At 45.3% G+C, this 21,707-nt stretch overlaps 1 protein-coding gene across 2 annotated transcripts in view; it reads right to left on the reverse strand.

Annotated features, from left to right (window-relative positions):
• Nucleotides 1–21,707, reverse strand: part of LOC142567821 (multidrug resistance-associated protein 1-like) — a 211,265-nt gene that overhangs the window by 154,008 nt on the left and 35,550 nt on the right. For both annotated transcript variants that reach the window (XM_075677969.1, XM_075677970.1), the window contains exon 2: nt 14,181–14,357. In XM_075677969.1, coding sequence (XP_075534084.1) covers nt 14,181–14,357 — 177 coding nt within the window. The remainder of the gene's footprint in view (nt 1–14,180; nt 14,358–21,707) is intronic.

A 21,707-nucleotide genomic window follows, 5' to 3' on the forward strand; every position in this document is an offset into this window, starting at 1 on the left:
ACTTTTCTCTTGAGGGATAATGGCAACCTGCTGTTCATGATCTGAGAATGCCTGCCAAACGGACCCCAGCCCATTCTTATTCTGATTTCCGTCTCATGATCCGGATCCGCCGTCACTACCTGCCCTAAGTAGATGTATTCCCTTACGACTTCCAGTGCCTCGCTGCCTATTGTAAATTGCTGTTCTCTTCCGAGACTGTCAAACATTACTTTAGTTTTCTGCAGATTAATTTTTAGACCCACTCTTCTGCTTTGCCTCTCCAGGTCAGTGAGCATGCATTGCAATTGGTCCCCTGAGTTACTAAGCAAGGCAATATCATCAGCGAATCGCAAGTTACTAAGGTATTCTCCATTAACTTTTATCCCCAATTCTTCCCAATACAGGTCTCTGAATACCTCCTGTAAACACGCTGTGAATAGCATTGGAGAGATCGTATCTCCCTGCCTGACGCCTTTCTTTATTGGGATTTTGTTGCCAGCTTTATGGAGGACTACGGCGGCTGTGCAGCCGCTATAGATATCTTTCAGTATCTCTACATACGGCTCGTCTACACCCTGATTCCGTAATGTCTCCATGACTGCTGAGGTTTCGACAGAATCAAACGCTTTCTCATAATCAATGAAACCTAATATTGGGGTTAGTTATATTCCGCACATTTCACTATCACCTGATTGATAGTGCGAATATGGTGTATTTTTGAGTGGCCTTCACGAAATCCTGCCTGGTGCTTTGGTTGATGGAAGTCTAATGTGTTACTGATTCTATTTGCAATTACCTTAGTAAATACTTTGTAGGCAACGGACAGTAAGCTGATCGGTCTATAATTTTTCTAGTCTTTGGCGTCCCCTTTCTTATGGATTAGGATGATAGCGTTTTTCAAAGATTCCGGTACGCTCGAAGTCATGAGGCATTGCGTATACAGGGTGGCAAGTCTTTCTAGAACAATCTGCCCACCATCCTTCAACAAATCTGATGTTACCTGATCCTCCCCAGCTACCTTCCCCCTTTGCATATCTCCCAAGGCTTTCTTTACTTCTTCCGGTGTTACTTTTGGGATTTCGAATTCCTCTAGACTATTTTCTCGTCCATTATCGTCGTGGGTGCTATTGGTACTGTATAAATCTCTATTGAACTCCCCAGCCACTTGAACTATCTCATCCATATTAGTAATGATATTACCGGCTTTGTCTCTTAACGCATACATCTGATTCTTGCCAATTCCTAGTTTCTTCACTGTTTTTAGGCTTCCTCCGTCCCTCAGAGCATGTTCAATTCTATCCATATTATACTTCCTTATGTCAGCTGTCTTACGCTTGTTGATTAACTTCGAAAGTTCTGCCAGTTCTATTCTAGCTGTAGGGTTAGAGGCTATCATACATTGGCGTTTCTTGATCAGGTCTTTCGTCTCCTGCGATAGTTTACTGGTATCCTGCCTAACGGAGTTACCACCGACTTCCATTGCACACTCCTTAATGATGCCTACAAGATTGTCGTTCATTGCTTCAACACTAAGGTCCTCTTCCTGAGTTAAAGCCGAATACCTGTTCTGTACCTTGATCTGGAATTCCTCTATTTTCCCTCTTACCGCTAACTCATTGATCGGCTTCTTATGTACCAGTTTCTTTCGTTCCCTCCTCAGGTCTAGGCTAATTCGAGTTCTTACCATCCTGTGGTCACTGCAGCGCACCTTGCCAAGCACGTCCACATCTTGTATGATGCCAGGGTTAGCGCAGAGTATGAAGTCTATTTCGTTTCTAGTCTCGCCGTTCGGGCTCCCCCACGTCCACTTTCGGCTATCCCTCTTGCGGAAGAAGGTATTCATTATCCGCATATTATTCTGTTCCGCAAACTCTACTAATAACTCTCCCCTGCTATTCCTAGTGCCTATGCCATATTCCCCCTCCGCCTTGTCTCCAGCGTGCTTCTTGCCTACCTTGGCATTAAAGTCGCCCATTAGTATATTGTATTTTGTTTTTACTCTACCCATCGCCGATTCCACGTCTTCATAGAAGCTTTCGACTTCCTGGTCATCATGACTGGATGTAGGGGCGTAGACCTGTACGATCTTCATTTTGTACCTCTTATTAAGTTTCACAACAAGAACTGCCAGCCTCTAGTTAATGCTATAGAATTCCTGTATGTTACCAGCTATATTCTTATTAATCAGGAATCCGACTCCTAGTTCTCTTCTCTCCGCTAAGCGCCGGTAGCACAGGACGTGCCCGCTTTTTAGCACTGTATATGCTTCTTTTGGCCTCCGAACTTCACTGAGCCCTATTATATCCCATTTACTGCCCTCTAATTCCTCGAATAGCACTGCTAGACTCGCCTCAGTAGATAACGTTCTAGCGTTAAACGTTGCCAGGTTCATATTCCAATGGCGGCCTGTCCGGAGCCAGTGATTCTTAGCACCCTCTGCTGCGTCGCAGGTCTGACCGCCGCCGTGGTCAGTTGCTTCGCAGCTGCTGGGGACTGAGGGCCGGGGTTTGATTGTTGTGTTCATATAGGAGGTTGTGGCCAAGTACTGCACCAGGGTGGCCAATCCTGCTCTGGTGAGGGAGTGCGTTACCGGTTCTGTTACAACTGTTACAAACAATTGTTTCAAAGTGTTCCGTTGTTGGTCCTTGTGTCTATTCCGCGCACAACATGTTTACTTCTAGATCGTTGGTGTTGAAGTCAGAGTGAAAGCAGGGACCAGTTTCGAGCAAAGAAAAAGCACTGCAGCGTTTATTCGCGCTGGTTTTATACCACTCACAGGAAAGGGTACCCAAGTTCCGAGCATGCGCGCCGCAGACGCTGCACGCATAACGTCGCTTATCTATACGACACATCTCTCTTCCTCGAAATAAACTTGAAACCGCCTTAAAGTTCCACTCATATTTCACAACACTCTTCAGCTTTGAAAAGAAAAGTTTGGTTACACAGTCGGAACGCTTGGAGTTTCATCACGGGACCTGTACAAAATTCTTGTCATACCCCAATCGCCCTGGTTCTCCGCGCTGGTGTCGGTGCCGAGGGTGCAGTGGTGGGTGCGCTTGCAGCACATGCTTATACCTGGCAGGATGTGCCAATCTCGTAGCTGTCCTCTGGCATGTCGTCATCACTAGGTGCAATGCTGAAAGGCTCAGCCGTCGCCCTCAGATGTCGGTTGCGTCGCAGAACACTTCCATCTTCGGTGACATCCTGGTATGACCTTGGCAGAGCCGTCGCTTTGAGAACCCTGGCTTTTGGCAACCAAGAGTCTCCTCGTACTCCGACAATGTGGCCTTCTTGAAGCTGGGGAAGAATACGTTTCGGGGATCGGTACTGTTTGTGCTTCCTTACAGACTTGCGTGGAGCTGGGTTGAAGTCTGGAAGAGGTGTCCTAAATCGGCCACCCTGAAGTAACTCTCCAAGTGACTGACCGTCTTCTAGCGGTCTGCTCCTGTAACTAAGCAATCCAAGCCAGAAATCGTCGTTCATTTCAGTCGTATTCTTCAACATTCTCTTTGCTATTTGGACACCTTTTTCCGCGGGGCCATTCAAGCGAGAAAACCGCGTGCTGGACGTGACGTGCTTAGGATTGTACTTTTTCGTAAACAATGCAAACTTATGACTTCCAAACTGCAGTTTCTTGTCTGTGCATACTTCGATAAGTAGTCCATACCTTGCGAATACTGCGCTAAGCTTCCATATAATAGCGGCCGTTGTTGCGTCCCGCAAAAGTTCTACATCTGGAAAGTTTGATAGCGCATCGAAGACACAAACGTATGATTGTCCAGCCCACCGATATAAATCCGCACCTACTTGGGGCCATGCATGTTCAGGCACTCGGCGATCCATGAGCGGCTCACTTTGTTGTCGATATGCGTACTCCTGGCAAATTGCGCGTCTCTTGATGAGGGCTTCAATGTCAGCGTTAAGGCCAGGCCAAAATAGGAACAGGAAAGAAAGCGGCACGCTGCGGGCTATTTGGATGACTGTCACAGCGCCTTCTCGAAGAACCATGCGGTATGGGCGCTGAATACACCCAATCCCAGAGAAACGTTGTCGAAATTCTTGACCGCTTCATAGCTGCTGCTTGTTTTATCGTTGTTCACGTTGCGTGAGAATAGCTCAAGCATTTCGCTCGCTCGCAGTCCAAGTATGGCCTGTCGGTCCTCATCCACGACAAAGAAAATGATCTGTGCCTTGCTTCAGACAGTCACCGCGGTGGTCACGACGTCGCGATGCTTGACTCCTCCGTTCTAAGCTCGTAGGATACTGTTGCTCGTAGTCAAGGGTATCCGTGGCTGCAGCTTCTTGTCCACTGAAAATGGCAGCAGGTTGGCTTGCGACCTTGTGTCAACCTTGAAGGCTAGCGTCGTAGCCGCAGCTTTCACTCGGACCACCCGGTCGCGGTCACGCGCTGCTCCAAAGCTGTTGACAGGTACGTCAAGGATGTCCAATTCCGCTTCGCTGGTCCTTACTTCCCGAACTTCTTTATTCACGCCGGAACGTGTAGCAACACGATTCTGCCCTTGTCATTTACTGCAGATTTTTCCAAATGCAGGACAGTTTCGCGGACCGTGCCTACGTCCACACCTACGGCATTTGCACGTTGACGGCTGTTCGTCGCGCTGCTGCTGCTGTCTTTTAATGGCGTTGATCTATCTTTGTTTTCGAGACCAGATTTCGTTTTGCGCAGCAGTCATTTCCGCAGTCTTGCAGATTTCATCCGCTTTAGCTAAGGTCAACTTGTTATCCGGCAGCAACTTTCGTCTTTGTTTATTATTTTTTTTTCGAAGAACTATTTGGTCACGTATGAACGGCTTTGCCATAGTGCAAGATTTGCAGGAGCGGGACATCTTCCGGAGCTCTCTGGCAAACTGTTCTACTGGCTCACCTTGAGCTTGGACGCGCTGCCGAAACAGGTAGCGCTCATGCACTTCATTTAGTTAGTTAATTCGGGTTTAATGGCGCAAAAGCGACTAAGGCCATGCTGCGCCAGTCACAGGACAGTATAAGATCTAATGTTAAGGTAGTTATAGCTGTGTTACCTTAAAGTCTATGTAGATAATTGGTTTCACCTAAAAACTGGAACAGGTTGGTGAATGGCACTAGTGGATCATCGCCTAATATTAAAGCAGGGTGCAGAGGTATATGTAAGTGATACAAATTTTTGAAATGTTTCCGTCTCTGTGTTTCAGTGTGTGGGCATGATATAATGATGTGGGTTACTGTGAGTGTTTCATGACATTTCTCGCATGTTGGTGGACTTTCGTTTCGAAGTAAAAAATTGTGTGTTAGATGCGTGTGTCCAATTCGAAGTCGACATAACATTACCTCATAGAATCGTTCTTGGTGAGTGCATGATTTCCACTCGCGAAGCAGGGGTTTAGTTATATGTAATTTGTTATTTACGCACGAGTTCCATTCTTGTTGGCATTTTGATGCTAGGGCCTTACGAACCGCTCTGATGCTGTCTTTGTATGGAAGTGTTGTGTGTGATGCTTTTGTGCGCTGCCATGGATGCGCTTCTATCTGCAGCTTCATTCCCTGCTATCCCAACATGGCTTGGGACCCAGCAGAATCGTGTGGTTCCTTCGTATTTCTTGTTAAACACTATGTTTAAGATATCCCCAAGCAGGGGTTCAGACGCGGAGTTTAAGTTAAGAGCTCTTAGGGCACTTAACGAGTCGGTATAAATAACAGCATTCTTCTGCTTGTCGGAAGTAATTTTTTTAACTGCCATCCATATCGCATAAACTTCGGCGGTAAAGACTGAAGAAAAATTATTTATGCGAATGCTATTTTCCCAATGTTTTGTTACGATCCCGACACCTACGTATTCTTGTGTTTTAGAGCCGTCAGTGTAAAATTCTGTGTAATTTTTATATTTTTCTTGGATAGCTCGGAACTCCTGTATTATATGCTCTTGCGGAATGTCTTTTTTTCTTTATTTCATTTCATTTCATTTTATTTCCTTAAAGGCCCCATTGAAGGGGTATTACATAAGGGGTGGGTACATACATACATAAAAAATTGAAGGCCATATTTTATTACAGGGTAAGATAATTTGTTACGGTGTTTAAAAATGTGCTAGGACAGGTTATGACTGTGATGTCGTTGGAAAGGCCGTTCCAGTCAGTTGCTGCACGAAAAAAGAAAGAAGACGAAAAAGTGACAGTGCGTGTACGTGGGCGCGCGACTTGTTGCGGGTGACCGGTGCGGCTGGATATGCGTGCCGGGGGGAGAATGTATGGTGCTTTGCCAAGTGAGCTGTAAAAGAACTTGTGAAAAAGACAAAGACTAGCAATGCGGCGGCGAGATGCAAGCAATGATAAGCCAGATTCTGTTTTTAGTGCGGATATACTGATGTTGTAGGAGTACTTAGAATGAATAAATCTTGCAGCTCGATTTTGAAGCGATTCCAGTTGATTGATGAGATATACTTGATGAGGGTTCCAAATGGGGGATGCATATTCTAATTTCGCCCTGACGAGAGACTGATAGGCTAGTAATTTTACATGTTGGGGGGCGTGGCGCAAGTGGCGTTTTAAAAACCCGAGTGTTTTGTTAGCAGATGAAATGTTGTTCCTAATGTGCGTTTCCCAGGTTAAATCACTACACAGGGTTACTCCGAGATATCTGTAGGAAGGAACTAATTCAAGGTTGACGTCAGCAATTTGGTACGAGAAAACAAGTGGATTTCTGCGGCGGTGGAAGGAGACAGTCTTACATTTGTTAGGGTTTAGTTCCATTAGCCAAAGGTTACACCATTCCTGTACACTTCGCAGGTCGTTTTGAAGGGACGTGTTATCGGAAACGCTGCTAATTTTACGATAAATTACACAATCATCTGCAAACATGCGGATGTTAGAAGATACATGCATTGGTAGGTCATTAATGTAAATTAGAAATAGTAGTGGACCAAGGACTGACCCTTGGGGTACGCCTGAGGTTACAGGGGTAGAGTTAGATGCTTGATTGTTGACAAAGACTGATTGTGAACGGTTACTTAAGAATTCTTTAATCCATGCTAAGATATTGGTATTCAGATGTAATGCGGCAAGTTTTAGTAGTAGACGCTCATGAGGAACTTTGTCAAAAGCTTTGGCGAAATCTAGGAAGATGGCGTCAGTCTGGAAGTTAGAGTCAAGGTTTACATGCAGGTCGTGAACGAACATAGCTAGTTGTGTTTCGCAGGAAAAACCTTTCCTGAAGCCATGCTGCGCAGGATGAAAAAAATGGTTGGCATCAAGGAAGTCCATGATATGTGTGTAGATGATATGTTCAAGGATTTTGCAGGGTACACTGGTTAATGAGATGGGGCGATAATTTAATGGGGAGTGTTTGTTGCCCGATTTGTGAACTGGAACGACCTTTCCGTGCTTCCAATCTGGAGGCAGCACGCCTGTTGAAACTGACTGTGTAAATAGAAGACAGAGATATGCTGCACAAATATGTTTAATGTTTTTTAGAAGTTTAGACGTAATGTCGTCCACACCAGCTGCCGATGAAAGTTTGATATTGTCTATGAGGGATGTAATGCCGGATGGAAAAAATGTAATAGGTGGCATGGTACATTGAAAGTTCGCATGATGAATAGAAAATGACATTTCAGTTTCTTGAGTAAACACTGATGCAAAGGTTGTGTTAAACAAGTGAGCGCATTCAGCGTCGGTTAGGGAATCACCTGATTCATTTGATAAGGTAATAGTTCGCGTGTGTTAACGTCCAGTCACACAGCTGTGTAAAATTGCACCACGGGGGCAATCTTGGTGGCCTTTCGGCAACCTGCAGGGCTTCGGGAGGAACATCATAGGTCTGACAATATTGTTCGTGTCTTAAGATGAGTGGCCGAATTATGTTTGGCTTATTTGTGTAGTGTATTCGTGATTGGCACTGTGTTACGATGTTGTAGCATATATGTTGTGGTGATGACCGAATTCTTAGTACATAGCAAAGTGTAAGTTGTGCTCTGCGGTGCTGTAATGAAGGCTCATTAGCGTCAACGTATAAAATTTGTACAGGCGATGTCCTGTAGGCACCGCTCGCCAGTCGTAGGCCAAGATTGTGAACTGGATCAAGTTGCTTAATGTAGGACTGCCTAGCTGCACCATAAACTACACTGCCGTAGTCGATGATGCTACGTACGAGGGATCGGTATATACGTAGTAGACATGTTCGGTCAGATCCCCAGTGCTTATGTGATAAAACCTTTAGGATATTTAGCGCTTTGTTTGCTTTAGCTTTGGTTGCGTTAATGTGGGCCAGGAAGTTCAGTTTAGTGTGAAACGTTACGCCTAGAAATTTATAGTGTTCTTTGACCGGTAGCATTGTACCATGCAATGTGAGACCTGGAGTACACTGTAACCCTCGCTTCTGGGAAAAGAGAACTGTAAAAGTTTTGTGTGTTGAGAACCGGAAACCATTTTTGTTGGCCCATTGTGTAAGATTATTTATTGTTATTTGTAGTTGTCGTTTACAGGTGGGTAAGCTTGAGGCGCGGCAGGCCATTTGCAAATCGTCGACATATATTGAGTGCATAACAGATGATGTGATGATCTTATTTACCGAGTTCATTTTGACTATGAAGAGCGTCGTGCTCAGAATGCAACCTTGTGGAACGCCATTTTCTTGTGTGAATGTGTGCGACAGTGTTGTGCCGAGACGTACTTGAAATGTTCGGTTTGACATGAAATCGCATAGACAATTTAGCATTCTTCCGCGAATTCCCATGTCAGCCAGGTCTCAAAATTCCGTATCGCCATGTGGTATCATATGCCTTTTCGAAATCAAAGAAAACCGCGAGGCACTATTGCTTGTGAAGAAACGCGTCACGGATTTCTTGCTCTAGTCGCACGAGATGGTCAGTGGTGGAACAGCCCTTTTTGTATCCGCACTGGTGTTTGTCTATTAGGTTTCTTGTTTCTAGGATGAATGTGAGTCTTATGTTTATAATGCTCTCATAAGATTTGGCTAGGCAACTTGTTAGTGCAATGGGTCTATAGCTGCTAGGGGATGTAGCGGGTTCACCAGGTTTTAGAAAAGGAACTACCACTGCTTTTTTCCAATCTGTGGGCATTACTCCAGACTCCCATATCTTATTGAAAAATTTAAGAAGTGCCCCTACCGATGCTTGGGATAGGTGTGCCAGCATTGTGTAGTGCACACGGTCAGGACCTGTTGCCGTTTTTTTACCAGCAGAGAGGACTCTGTTCAATTCGTGTATTGTGAGGGGTTTATTGTACATTTCAGCTGAAGCCCCAGTGGTAGGCAGCCTCTCTTTCTCAGCCGATTCTTTATATTTTAAAAATGTATTTGAATAGTTTGCTGAGCTGGATATGTTATGAAAGTGTTCACCTAATAAGTTGGCCTGGTCCTGTAGTGTTGTTTGTGTGCCTGGACATGTAAGTAGTGGTATAGTGTATGATGAGTACTCTCCTCTAAATTTCCTCACCTGGTCCCACATTCGTTTTGATGTGACTGTACTATTGATTGAAGATATGTATTTTTGCCATGATAATTTTTCTGCATTTCTTCGAATATATCGTGCTTTGGCTTTGGCCTGTTTGAAATTTAGAAGATTGTTATAAGTGGGGTACCTTCGTAGGATTCCCCAGGCCTTATTTTGTTCTTTTTTGGCTTTAGTACATTCGCTTGTCCACTAAGGATTTAGCTTTTTGCGCACAATACCGGAAGACTGCGGTATCGCCTTTTCTGCCGCTGTGATTATGACTTCAGTGATTTTTTTATTAAGTTCATCAATACTGAGCTCTGACGAAAAGACATTTTCCAGTTTCGCGTTCTGCATAAAAACCTGCCAGTCCGTGAGCTGTAATTTCCATCGGCATGGTCTAGTTACTAGGGTTTGTGGTGATGATAGGTGTTTGATGAGTGCGGGTAAATGGTCGCTACCATATGATGTGTCGAGAGCTTCCCATTTAAAATCAGTGAAAAGAGAGGGTGAACAAAAAGCTAAATCTAAAGAACTAAAAGTGCGGGAAGTCTGTGAGAAATAAGTTGGCGCACCTGAGTTTAAAAGACAGATATCGTTTGACAGAATAAAATCTTCAACGAGTTGCCCTCTTTGGTCAGTTTTGACACTGCCCCAAAGAGTACAATGAGCGTTAAAATCTCCTACCAAGACAAATGGCTCCGGTAACTGATCTGTTAGATTTTCTAAGTCTTTGATAGTAAACTGTGTGTGGGGTGGAATATATAGTGAGCAAATGGTGATTGTTTTGTAGGATAGAATGGTGACAGCTAAGGCCTCTAAAGATGTATTTAATGGGACATTTCGGGTAGGAGTGCCGCCCTGCACGACTATAGCCACTCCACCTGACAACCGGTGGGAACAATCGCGGTCCTTTCGGACAACGGTGAAGCCTTTAAGGAATTGAGTGTGTTTAGGGCCTAAGTTTGTTTCCTGTAGGCAACATGCGACTGGCGAAAAGTTATTTGTTATGTCTTTTATGTCACCTAAATTGCGAATCAGTCCTCTACAATTCCAATGCACGATAAAAGCCATAGTGGCAGAATTGAGAATGGTAATTTACATATATGTGCTAAGTAACTGTAGGTGACATTTGTTAGTGGGAATATGCTATTGGAACAACGGTAACCGTTCAGGTTACTGGTCCCTTTGTTCGCGTAGTTATTGTGAGTTTGTCTTAGTGCGCTCCAGGGAGCGCTGATGTTTTGGCGTCGATGACGCCGGAGTTTTGGTGTCGACATCCATAACCTTCTCCGAGGCGCTGGATGATCGAGAACCGGGCGCTGAGACGCGCGTCTCAGGCCTGTGAGTTCGATTTAGCCTGGGGCCCTGTGGGACCGGGGTCTGCAGGCCCGTCTGTGGTGATGATGATGGAGCAGCACTGGCTGCTGCCACCAAGGGGACGGATGGAGTTACTACTGGGCCACTGACTGCGGTCCCTGTAGACTCCTGAGACCACTGCGCTGCTGTCCCCTGCCGCACCGCACTGGCGTAGGTTGTTAGAGGTAGGTGTGCTAGTTTCTTGCTTCATAAAAGGAAATCTTCTCTTTCACTGTGATTGCAATTATCTCTTTCTCTTTCTTCCAGCAGGGGCAAGATCTTGAATATGCTGGATGCTCTCCTTTGCAGTTTGTACAGTGTGGAGCAGCATTGCAGTTCTCCGACTGATGGTCATTGGCACTACATTTTGCACATGTCGATTTACCTCTGCATGATTGCGATGCATGTCCGAATCTCTGGCACTTAAAACACCGCCTCGGGTTCGGGATATACGGTCTTACGTTGATCTTAAGATAGCCTGCATCAAGTGTAGTAGGTACAAGACTGGTACCAAAGGTAAGTATAACGTGTTTGGTCGGGATTTGTTCGTCATTTCTTCGGAGAGTTATTCTTTGAACCTTGATTACATTTTGTTCTTGGAAACCTTCCAGGAGTTCTTCATCGCTCAGGTTGAGGAAATCTTCTGATATTACGCCTCTGCTTGTGTTAAGCGAACGGTGTGCTGAGATTGTGACTTTGATGTCTCCGACACAGGTGAGATCAGCGAGCTTTTCAACTTGATCTTTGGTTTTGAGTTCAAGGAGGAGGTCCCCACTTGACATCTTTGAAGCTTTGTATTGTTTTCCGATTTTTTCTATTAGGCATTTTGCTATTAGGAATGGGGATAGTTTTCTCATTGGTAGAGATCCTTCACTGTGGATCACATGGTAGCGTGGGAACGTTTCTGCGTTGGTTTTCAAAGTGAAATCAAAGATTGCTTCGGTGCGCCCTCTTTTGTAAGGACGATCTGCAAGGGAGGGGAATGCATTTGCCATGTATTCTTAGAATAATCAGCGGCGATGGTAGCCACCCACCACCGAGCCCAACAAGGGGACGTTACGAGGTTAGGAACATACCTGTAGACGTCAGCTATACAACGCCGCTATAACCTAATATATGTACCCAAGGCTGGGTAGATACACACGGTTAACCCTTGCCGCCAGGAAATACGGAAGTAATTAGAAGTGAAGAGAAGACAGGAAAGATGGAAAAATGAGAGAGAAAGACGAAGATTGGAGAGGAGGACAGGAAAAGGCAACTGCCGATTTCCCCCGGGTGGGTCAGTCCGGGGGTGCCGTCTATGTGAAGCAGAGGCCAAAGGGGTGTGTTGCCTCCGCCGGGGGGCCTTAAAGGTCCAGACACCCAGCATTGGCTCAACCCCCAGGATCCCCCTTTCCCCAGACACGGCTAAGCCGCGCACGGCTACACGCGGGAGGAGCCAACCCTCGTGTGCTCGGGTCCGTGGTGTCGCAACACACCAAATGCCTGCTTGCGCAGACGCCCCTGCGGGGCACTTCATTTAGGTGCTACGCGCAGTAGCTATCGAACTTGGCGACGACAGTTGCATAACTTTCCCGGCTCTCGCCGTCATCAAAGGTGAAGTTGTAAACTTCCAGTGCATCGTCGCCTGCCACAGTTAGCAGCAAAGCAATCTTCGTGGCATCCTGTCGAGGCTTCTTGTCGGGCTCTGAAGCAAGCAACATTCAAACTTTTGCTTCAAAAGTTCCCACTGTGTAGTGATTTCGCTGGTGAAGTGGAGTGGCTCCGCTGGCTTCACATGTTCCATGCGACTTCTTTAACACGAGCACTACGGCCGTGCAAACGGAGCACTTCTGACACCATGTATCATTAGAGTTGAAGAATGATAGCAGCTCGGAGCAAACAAAAAGCACCGCAGCGTTTATTCGCGCTGGTCTTATACCAGTCACAGGAAAGGGTACGCAAGTTTTGAGCATGCGCGCCGCAGATGCTGCACGCAGGCACGTCGCTTGTCCTATACGATACAACTTCTGTTAACCTGCGCTCAGTCTGGGTGTTTAGACTGCGCTGACTTCTTTCAGAATGCTGCACAACCAACAAGAAACGTTACGTATTTTCGAGTATCCGGTCTTTGCCCGACACAATGAAAGACTTGGCGGTATCCAAGTAAGGTCGAATCTGTTCCTACAGAGTTTCTTCGGAATTTATACATGAGTAACGATTGTTTGAAAATTGGCCGCATAAGTAAATGTGGCAGCCCATAATTCCTAGTACAAGACAGGTTTGACTTCATAAGCCCTCTTATGAGATGACAGTGCAAACTGCGTAGCTGTTAGAAGCAATAACTCCCAGCGTTGAAAGCGTCACAGCGACACCCAGTTTCCCTCGCCTTTTGAGCGAGAAAAGTTCTGGAGAGTGTTTCTGAAGGGGCCGCTCTGCGTATGCGCCGCCCATCCTAATGTTGCCTAGCAACGGAGGAGCCCCTCTTCTGTAATGTGTCCATCCCATGACTTCACTTCAAGGTCTCGCGCGGAAGCGGGACGAAATACAGGCGGCTATAGACACGACTTTAGCACCCACCGGCCCATGACTAACGACACTGGCAAGTTTCTGCATTGCAACATTAATTTGGGGGTTATATGAAAGCTTATGCTTATGGCTACGTGGAGCATACGCGTATAGTATATAAGCAGACGGGTGCTTTGGCCCCCTGTCACCACACTGAATGCGACCTGCGCTGTAAGGAATTGAACCTTCGGGGTCAGCAGCACAAGAGGCATCTGTGCACTCGAGCGGGAATTTACCAGGAGAGAGCGACGGCTCGAAATGCAGCTGCACAGCACAAAAAGATTAAAAAGGCAGGACGAGCGCCGACTTCAAACTTATACACAAAATAGTGGATAAGCATAACACCAGAGTACAACAGAACCCACGCGCGCGAACATGGGCTGAAAAAGGGAGGTGAAGCACCCGATCAATTTCATTCTTGAACGGAGCCAGTCAACGTTGGCTAACGCCAGTGTCGCAGTTTCTCAGGGCTACGAAAGATTACGCTATTACTACTTGTGAGTTAATAACGATGCTTAAAGACAACCGATGCGTCTCATAGAATTCGTTCACATCCGCATTTACGGCAGTCTAACGTAAGGTGACGGTATAAGCTTTCATTAGCTTGTGTCCACTTTTTTACGTGCTGCACAGGTATAGCATGCAGTCATTAAATGTCGCCGAAGCTTCCGTGCTTACATCCCGCCTGTCTATATATATATATATATATATATATATATATATATATATATATATATATATATATATATATATATATATATATATATATATATATATATATATATATATATATATATATATATATATATATATATATATATATATATATATTGCATCGAGAACTCGCACTGACCACTTTGGCGATGTTGAGGAAGGTCCATGGCAGCGGCGGGTTCCGACTGCGCTTGAAGGCGACGACGTCGAAGCCCGACGTCAGCCACAGGAAGAGGCATGGCGCCCACACGAGCACGGTCTCCTGGAAGCAGGGCGTGAAGTCTGGCCGCTCGGCGTCCCACGTCAGGGAATTGTCCTGCGCGAAGAGAGAGGCTGCAACAACTCCGTTTTAACAAGGGGCAGGCACTGCCTGACACTGATATAGCGAAAACAGTTGGATGCTGTCTTTTATTGCACATTAGACAAATTTATGTTACTTAACGTGGATGCGTATGAGTCGCTTCTGGATTCTTTATCCTAGTTACACGTACTTTTTTTTTGGAGACCTAGTATGTGGGTACATTTAACGTATGTGTGCGCTTAATATATGGAGACGAGGTAGCCTCAATAACAGTCTTATTAATTTAGGATAGAAAGGTGGGCTTGTTGACATTGATGCATGCATACTGCGCGTTTCTTGTGGACGATGCACGCGGGCGCCCCCGACGAAGACGACCGCTCTCTGGCTCTAGAGCTGTCCGCTGGACTGGCCAGCACTACAGTTATCTTTTGTAAATATACTTTGTAAACAGTCTCCAGTTCTTAATCCTTCGTTCGCGTAAAAATATTGTGACACTCTTACGTATAGTGGGTTCACGCCTCAACAGTATGTGGGGCATCTAAGGAGGAAGACGACGGGCGGCTGGCTACATGTCGATAGGGGCTCAGCTGACCAAGGCCATCGCGTATAACTCTACCTGACTTGTCAATAAACGCCTTTCGTGGGCGTAACAGAGAGGTGGAGGTCTTAGGTACGATACAACGTACCACGGAGTCTCAACAGCTAGAACTTCACCGGAGTCGTCGTCGTCTTGCCGCTCTCTTGCCAACAACCTTCGATATGGCTCAGGATAGAGGTAGACAAGCGCCAGCTCTAGTTTTACCTGCTCAAATGACAGCGCCAGTTGGACCTTTGCAGCATTAGATAGAACCACGCTCGTTCGCGGGAAAAGTGGGGAAGATGTCGACGAGTGGCTGACGTACTATGCAAGGGTGAGCGCTACAACCGTTGGGATTCTGTTACTCAGCTTGAATATGTCGTACCGTTTCTGAGTGAGACAGCGCTGATGTGGTATGGAAGCCACGAAGATTCCCTGACAACGTGGGAGCGCTTCGTTGAGGAAATTGTTTTGGCGGCTCCTACGCCAAGCAAAAACGCGCGGAGGGAACACTAGCTCAAAAAGCTCAAACTCCTGGAGAAACGTGCACTACATACATAGAAGAGATCTTAAAGCTGTGCAAATTAATGAATTCACAGATATCTGAGGAAGACCGAGTCGTGCACCTCCTCAAATGAATTACAGAATATGTCTACAATTTCTTTACAAGCCGTTAACACGTTGATTCCGTCTCAGATGTACGCCACAGCTGTACGTGTGAAACGTTTAAGACACGTCGCATTGCGCCAAAATTTGGACCCCTGGCGAATGCGACAGCCATTACCAGCGTCGATGAGAGCCCCTCCACCGATGTTTCGTTTACTGTACGGCTGACTGTGCGTGAACAACTGCTGTGACACCAGGTACTTTCGCGCAACATCATGCAACAACCTGATACCTAATACCCGCAACACCTGGCACCTGCAGTATCCGGCGCTTCGTGGCAACCAACGGTTTGCGTCACAGACGTCAATCGCAGAGGAGCTCCACTGCCATGCGAGGGCAGATCTACGCCCAAACACTGGCTTTCAGAAGACCGGCATGTTTGCACACAGACCGACCTCCTGTGCAGCAGGCTCAGCCGCTTCACTCTGCTACACGACCCCCCACGATTCGAGGAGCAGTTCATCGATCGTCGTTTGCCTGCGTGCTATAGCTGTGGCGACTTGGGTCACATTGCCATGTACTGCAATCGACGCCAACCACCGAGGTTCGACCAATCGACGATGCCTAGGCGGTACCGCGCTCCACTCGGCAACGTATTCGCTCTCGCACACATACCCAGAAAGCTTGCCTTACCAGCACCCGGAGGTGTTGCGAAAGCTATCTACAGCATCCGATCGCAGCTTGACACTACCACCCGCTCCTAGCGTAAGCCAGTCGCCATCTTAGCGGCGTCGCTACCCGTCGCCACCTCCGGAAAGCTAGTCAGCGCAGCCGCTGGAGGTGAGGTCGCTGGACAATCTTGAACGTCGACAGAGATACCACCACCCATTTGTATGTTTAAGAATAAGATGTCCGTACTAATTGACGAAGTTTCAACAATGGCCTCAGTGAACGCGGGAGCAAGCGTATCAGCGATGAGCCTTGCGTTTAAAAGCCTCCTAGGACGAAAAGTGATGTTTCGCTGGGACCGTGCGGAGAGGCTTCGTGGAGTTAGTGGGGAATTATATCCTGCTGGCATGTGCAATGTAATAGTTATCTTGGGTGGTCGAATGTTTAACGCAGAATTCACTGTTCTACCGCATTCCACGCATGACGTCATCCTGGGCCTTGATTTTTAGAAACTGTGCGGTGCCAATGTCGACTGCAGAACTGGAGATATCAGTGTAGGTACGAGCTTTTCTGCTGCGTTTATGGAAGGCCCACCGTATCATGAAAGTGCTTTGTGTATCCAGGGATACAGTTGTGCTTCCGTTATTCCCAACGTGTGTTTCAGTCGCCTGTTTCCCTACCACCGACAGAACGTTTTACGCTACCGTGGAGCTCGTTCATTTTTTTTTCAATTCAATTCAAGTTTATTTTGCATCTAAACATGTACAGGTGACAGGAGTACAGACAAAAAGCCAAATGAATTTGGCTTGACGGGGTCTGTACACCCTACAGAAATGGCACTGTGCACAATAAAGAGAACACAAACATACAATATTGGATAAACGAGAAAAGTGAACATTCATGAACATTGTATAACAAATGCATACAGGTAAAAAAAATCATCAAACATCAAAAAATCAACATCAACATAAAAAAAATCATCTCAGCTGAATCAAGAGTATTGGGCTGATACCGTATTGCGCGCTGTCAGTTGTTCAGAGATGCACTAACTTATGGACCGTAAACTGTTCCAGTGAACCTGCAATACTACCACAGGGTCTGAAACTTGCCGCCTACCATAAAGATCAAGTGCTGTCGTTCGCCGTTCTTAGAGGCCCCCGCTTCTATGGTTGAATGCCATTTCGTTAATGCATGCCATGCTGCGCACCCCTCCTGTGTAACATTGGTGAACAAGTCACTCAGCACCAAGCAGTCTCACGAAGTGGCGATTAAACTGCTTAAACATGCCGGGCTGTTTCACTTTTCGCAGCAAGAGGGGCCTCCATTGTTTCCTCCTTCTCGTATACACCATCGCAGATACGGGATCTCCCTACCTTTGCGACAGAAGCCGCACAGTCTCGCCATCGGAACGCAAGGCGATCAACGACCAAGTACGCGAAATGCTAGATAAGAATTTAATCCAAAAATACTGTAGTCTGTGGGCAGTGCCAGTGACTGGTCAAAAAACAAAAATATGGTACATGGCGATTTTGTGTTGTCTTCCGCCGCGTCAACACCAGCACTAAAAAGGACGTCTATCCTCTTCCGTGTATTGATGTTTTGGACTGTCTTTCATGAACGTCTTACTTTACGTCTGTTGACTTGAGGTCGGGCTACTGGCGGATTCCTATGCACAAGGCACAGAAGGAGAAAACAGCATTTTTAATACCAGATGGACTTTAGGAATTTAATGCGATGCCGTTCGGGCTCTGAATTGTACCTGCAACTGTCGAGCGCTTCTTGGACAGCATCCTGCGTAGTTTTAAGTGGGAAGTATGCATGTGCTATGTGGACGATGTAGTGATTTTCGGGCGCACGTTCATTGAGCACAACGCACATCTTGATCTTGTGCCATGCTGCTTGAGAAAAGCGGGTTTGGTGCTCAACTTAAAGAAATGTCATTTTAGAGAGCGCCAAACACTGGCTCTGGGCCACCTAGCGGATAAGGACGGCATACGACCCGATCGAGCGAAGTCTGCTACTGCGGAAGCCTTCAAGCAACCTCGCCATGTAAAAGCCATGCAGTTTCCTGGGGCTTTGCTCGTAGCTCGTACTTCCGTCGGTTTATTCGTCGATTTTACAAGATCGAGTATCGGCTGACATGCCTCCTCCAGAAGGGCGCTCCTTTTGGATGGACACCTGAATGTGAGGCTGGTTTTCGTAATCTGAAGTTTCTTCTGACGTTCCAACCAACCCAGTGGGAGCCGCATGGTCGACACTTCGACCATGCGGCTCCCACTGAAGTTCATACGGACGCTAGCGGTACTGACGTCGGCGCTGTCCTTATGCAATGCGTCGACACCAGTGAACACGTCGTCGCCTATGCGAGTCGCTCTTTAAGTAAGTTCGAGCGCAACTGTGAGGGCTAGCTGTGAACGGCTCCTGGACGTAATGTTCAGTCTCTCTTCGACCCAAATGGTTAAGGAACTTACTAGGGTGGAGGGAAATTCTAGTACGGTACTTGATCTCGCCTTCCTGTCAGACAGATAGTGTCCAACAGTTACCGTAGAAAAAGGCATCTCTGATCATAAGATGATAGTATTACCGTTTCGCGACTTGCACACAAATATTAATCGCACAACCAGTCCCACAAAGATAGCAGTTAAAGATTATAATAGGGCAGAAGATGAGAGTAACTGACTACCTTGATATAGCTTTCGACAATTTCTCTAACGGACCATCACGATGCGTAACAGCCTGTGGTTAAAACTAAAAAAGGCGATTGAGCATTGCGAATCAAACTTCTCCCCAACAAGGTGTAAAAGGTCATAGTACCTTGCTGGTGAAGCAGCGCACAAACACGGACACAGTGGAGACAAGCAGGAATAGACGACACTCGCTGCACTCGCAACTATTTTATTTCAGAACACATACTTCAAGTTTATATACCTGCGCACCCTCAGGCGTCAACGCAAATCATGGCAAGATTAGAGGCTTTTATATATATATATATATATATATATATATATATATATATATATATATCATGGCAAGATTAGAGGCTTTTATATATATATATATATATATATATATATATATATATATATATATATATATATATATATATATATATATATATATATATATATATATATATATATATATATATATATATATATATATATATATATATATATATATATATATATATATATATATATATATATATATATATATATATATATATATATATATATATATATAAAAGCCTCTAATCTTGCCATGATTTGCGTTGACGCCTGAGGGTGCGCAGGTATATAAACTTGAAGTATGTGTTCTGAAATAAAATAGTTGCGAGTGCAGCGAGTATCGTCTATTCCTGCTTGTCTCCACTGTGTCCGTGTTTGTGCGCTGCTTCACCAGCAAGGTACTATGATCACTCACCAACTAGCCCAACTTTCCACGTTACTGAGGTGTAAAAGGATTAAACGCAAAACCCCGTGTGCAACACGTTCTATAATTCACCTGAAATGAAGATTGCGTAGAAAGGGAAATAACAAAAGCAATACACGAGAGGTGCTCGCATTATTGTGTAAACTGATTTTGGGAATTAAGACAGCGAGGAGTACATTTTTTTCCGAAACATTAGCAAACTTTTTGAAAACTTAACCCCAAGAGTTCTGACGCCATTTGGCGGAGCCAAGAAACCACACCAAAAAATTAGTTGCGGGAGTAGTCGTTGAGGATGAACACAAGATAGCAAATTATTTCAACGAATATTTCCAATCTGTTTTCACGAGAACTGCGGTAAGAATGCCCGAAACAACTTTAATTCTTTGATGCCTGACATAGCAGTAACTGAGGATGGCGTGCTAAACCTGCTTGTACAGGTTGACTCGAAAAGTCGCCTGGTCCAGAATATCTCAAATATATTTTTAAAACGTTAGACGCAACACATATCCAATTTCCGGCACGCACTTTTTGTCGCTTTACTAAAAACTGCCACGCTTCCTACTGACTGGCTTCGAGCAAATCCCCATTCACATTGAAGGAAATAAAAAGTTGGTTGACAACTACAGACCCATATCTCTTGCTTGCTGCAAGCTTATGGAGCACATTCTTAATCAGCCGATTATGAGTTATTTGGAAGTAAATAACTTATTAAATCCGATGCAACACGGTTTCCGGAAAGGACTATCGACAGTAACTAAGTAATTATAAAGAACACATGACTTCACGAAAGTAATAAATAGCAGAGAACAAGTTGACAGTATGTGTATTGATTTTTTAAGGCCTATGACCGTGTCGTACACTGCCAATTAATCGACAAGTTAAAACTCATCGGCATTAATTCGACAGTAATAGCATGGATAGAAGCTTACCTATCAAACCGCACACAATATGTCATGATAAATAATAGTGAATCAGAGAACCTCCAAGTGGTTTCCGGTGTACCACAGGGATCCGTGCTTGGACCACTATTATTCCTCATATATATTAATGATATAGATCTTGCGTCGATGATGGGGCGAAAATCCGTCTTTTCGCTGACGATTTCGTGATTTACACAGTTGTGCGGGGACCAGATGATCAACTGAAACTGAACACGTCAATAAATAACATTGTTCCGTGGTGCGAGAAGTGGGGCCTGGAAATAAATGTATCGAAAACTAAATGTATGAGTCAGTCATAAAAAATCGCAACTGAGGTTTAACTACACGTTAAATGGGTCCAAGCTCAAACAAACAGACAGACACCGTTAAATATCTAAGAGTAGCACTTACGCGTAATTGGAAATGGGATGTGCATATTAATAATACTTCTGCAAAAGCGTTTAAAACACTAGGATTTTTACGAAGGAAATTAGCCATGACACCTGCTGAAATAAAGTTGAACGCCTACAAAACCTTAGTCATACCCATCTTAGAGTATGGTAGCGTAGTATGGAACCCTCATCAACAGTAGTTGGCAGATAGGCCGGAAAGGGTGCAAAACAGCATTGCGATTTACGTACTCAAAGTATTCTCGGCGGTACGAAAGCGTCACTGCACTCAGAAAGCAAGCAGGCATTCCCAAACTTTCCAGGCGGCGTCGCGTATTCGCCACGAACTGTCATGAGTGAACATCAAAGATCAGCACCTGCAGCCAGCACATCGCCACACTAAACGAATAAATCACGATAAGCACTTCGGAGCATACGTCACCAGTTGCAACGCATTTAAGTTCTTTTTTCCGTCGTCCGTCAAGTTATAGAATTCTTTGCCACGGCATGTTGTTGACAGCGATTGTGTGTCCAGCTTTGTAACCAAATTAGAATCTTTTTTTTTTTCATCCAGTGCCATAACGCGGAAGTATGTGCACTTTTGAAACTTGGGCAGAATGATGTGTTGCGGAACAGTACACGGATGTGCAAATGTCCTGTATTTAGTGATTGAAACTGAATACTCCTCTACCCCACCACTGTATGGGCCTGCCAAGGCCTACAGTATTGCTAAATAAATCATAAATAAACTACACCGTCGCAGAGCAAGAAT

The sequence above is a fragment of the Dermacentor variabilis genome, unplaced genomic scaffold (assembly GCF_050947875.1).
Source record: "Dermacentor variabilis isolate Ectoservices unplaced genomic scaffold, ASM5094787v1 scaffold_14, whole genome shotgun sequence".
Classification (NCBI taxonomy): domain Eukaryota; kingdom Metazoa; phylum Arthropoda; class Arachnida; order Ixodida; family Ixodidae; genus Dermacentor; species Dermacentor variabilis.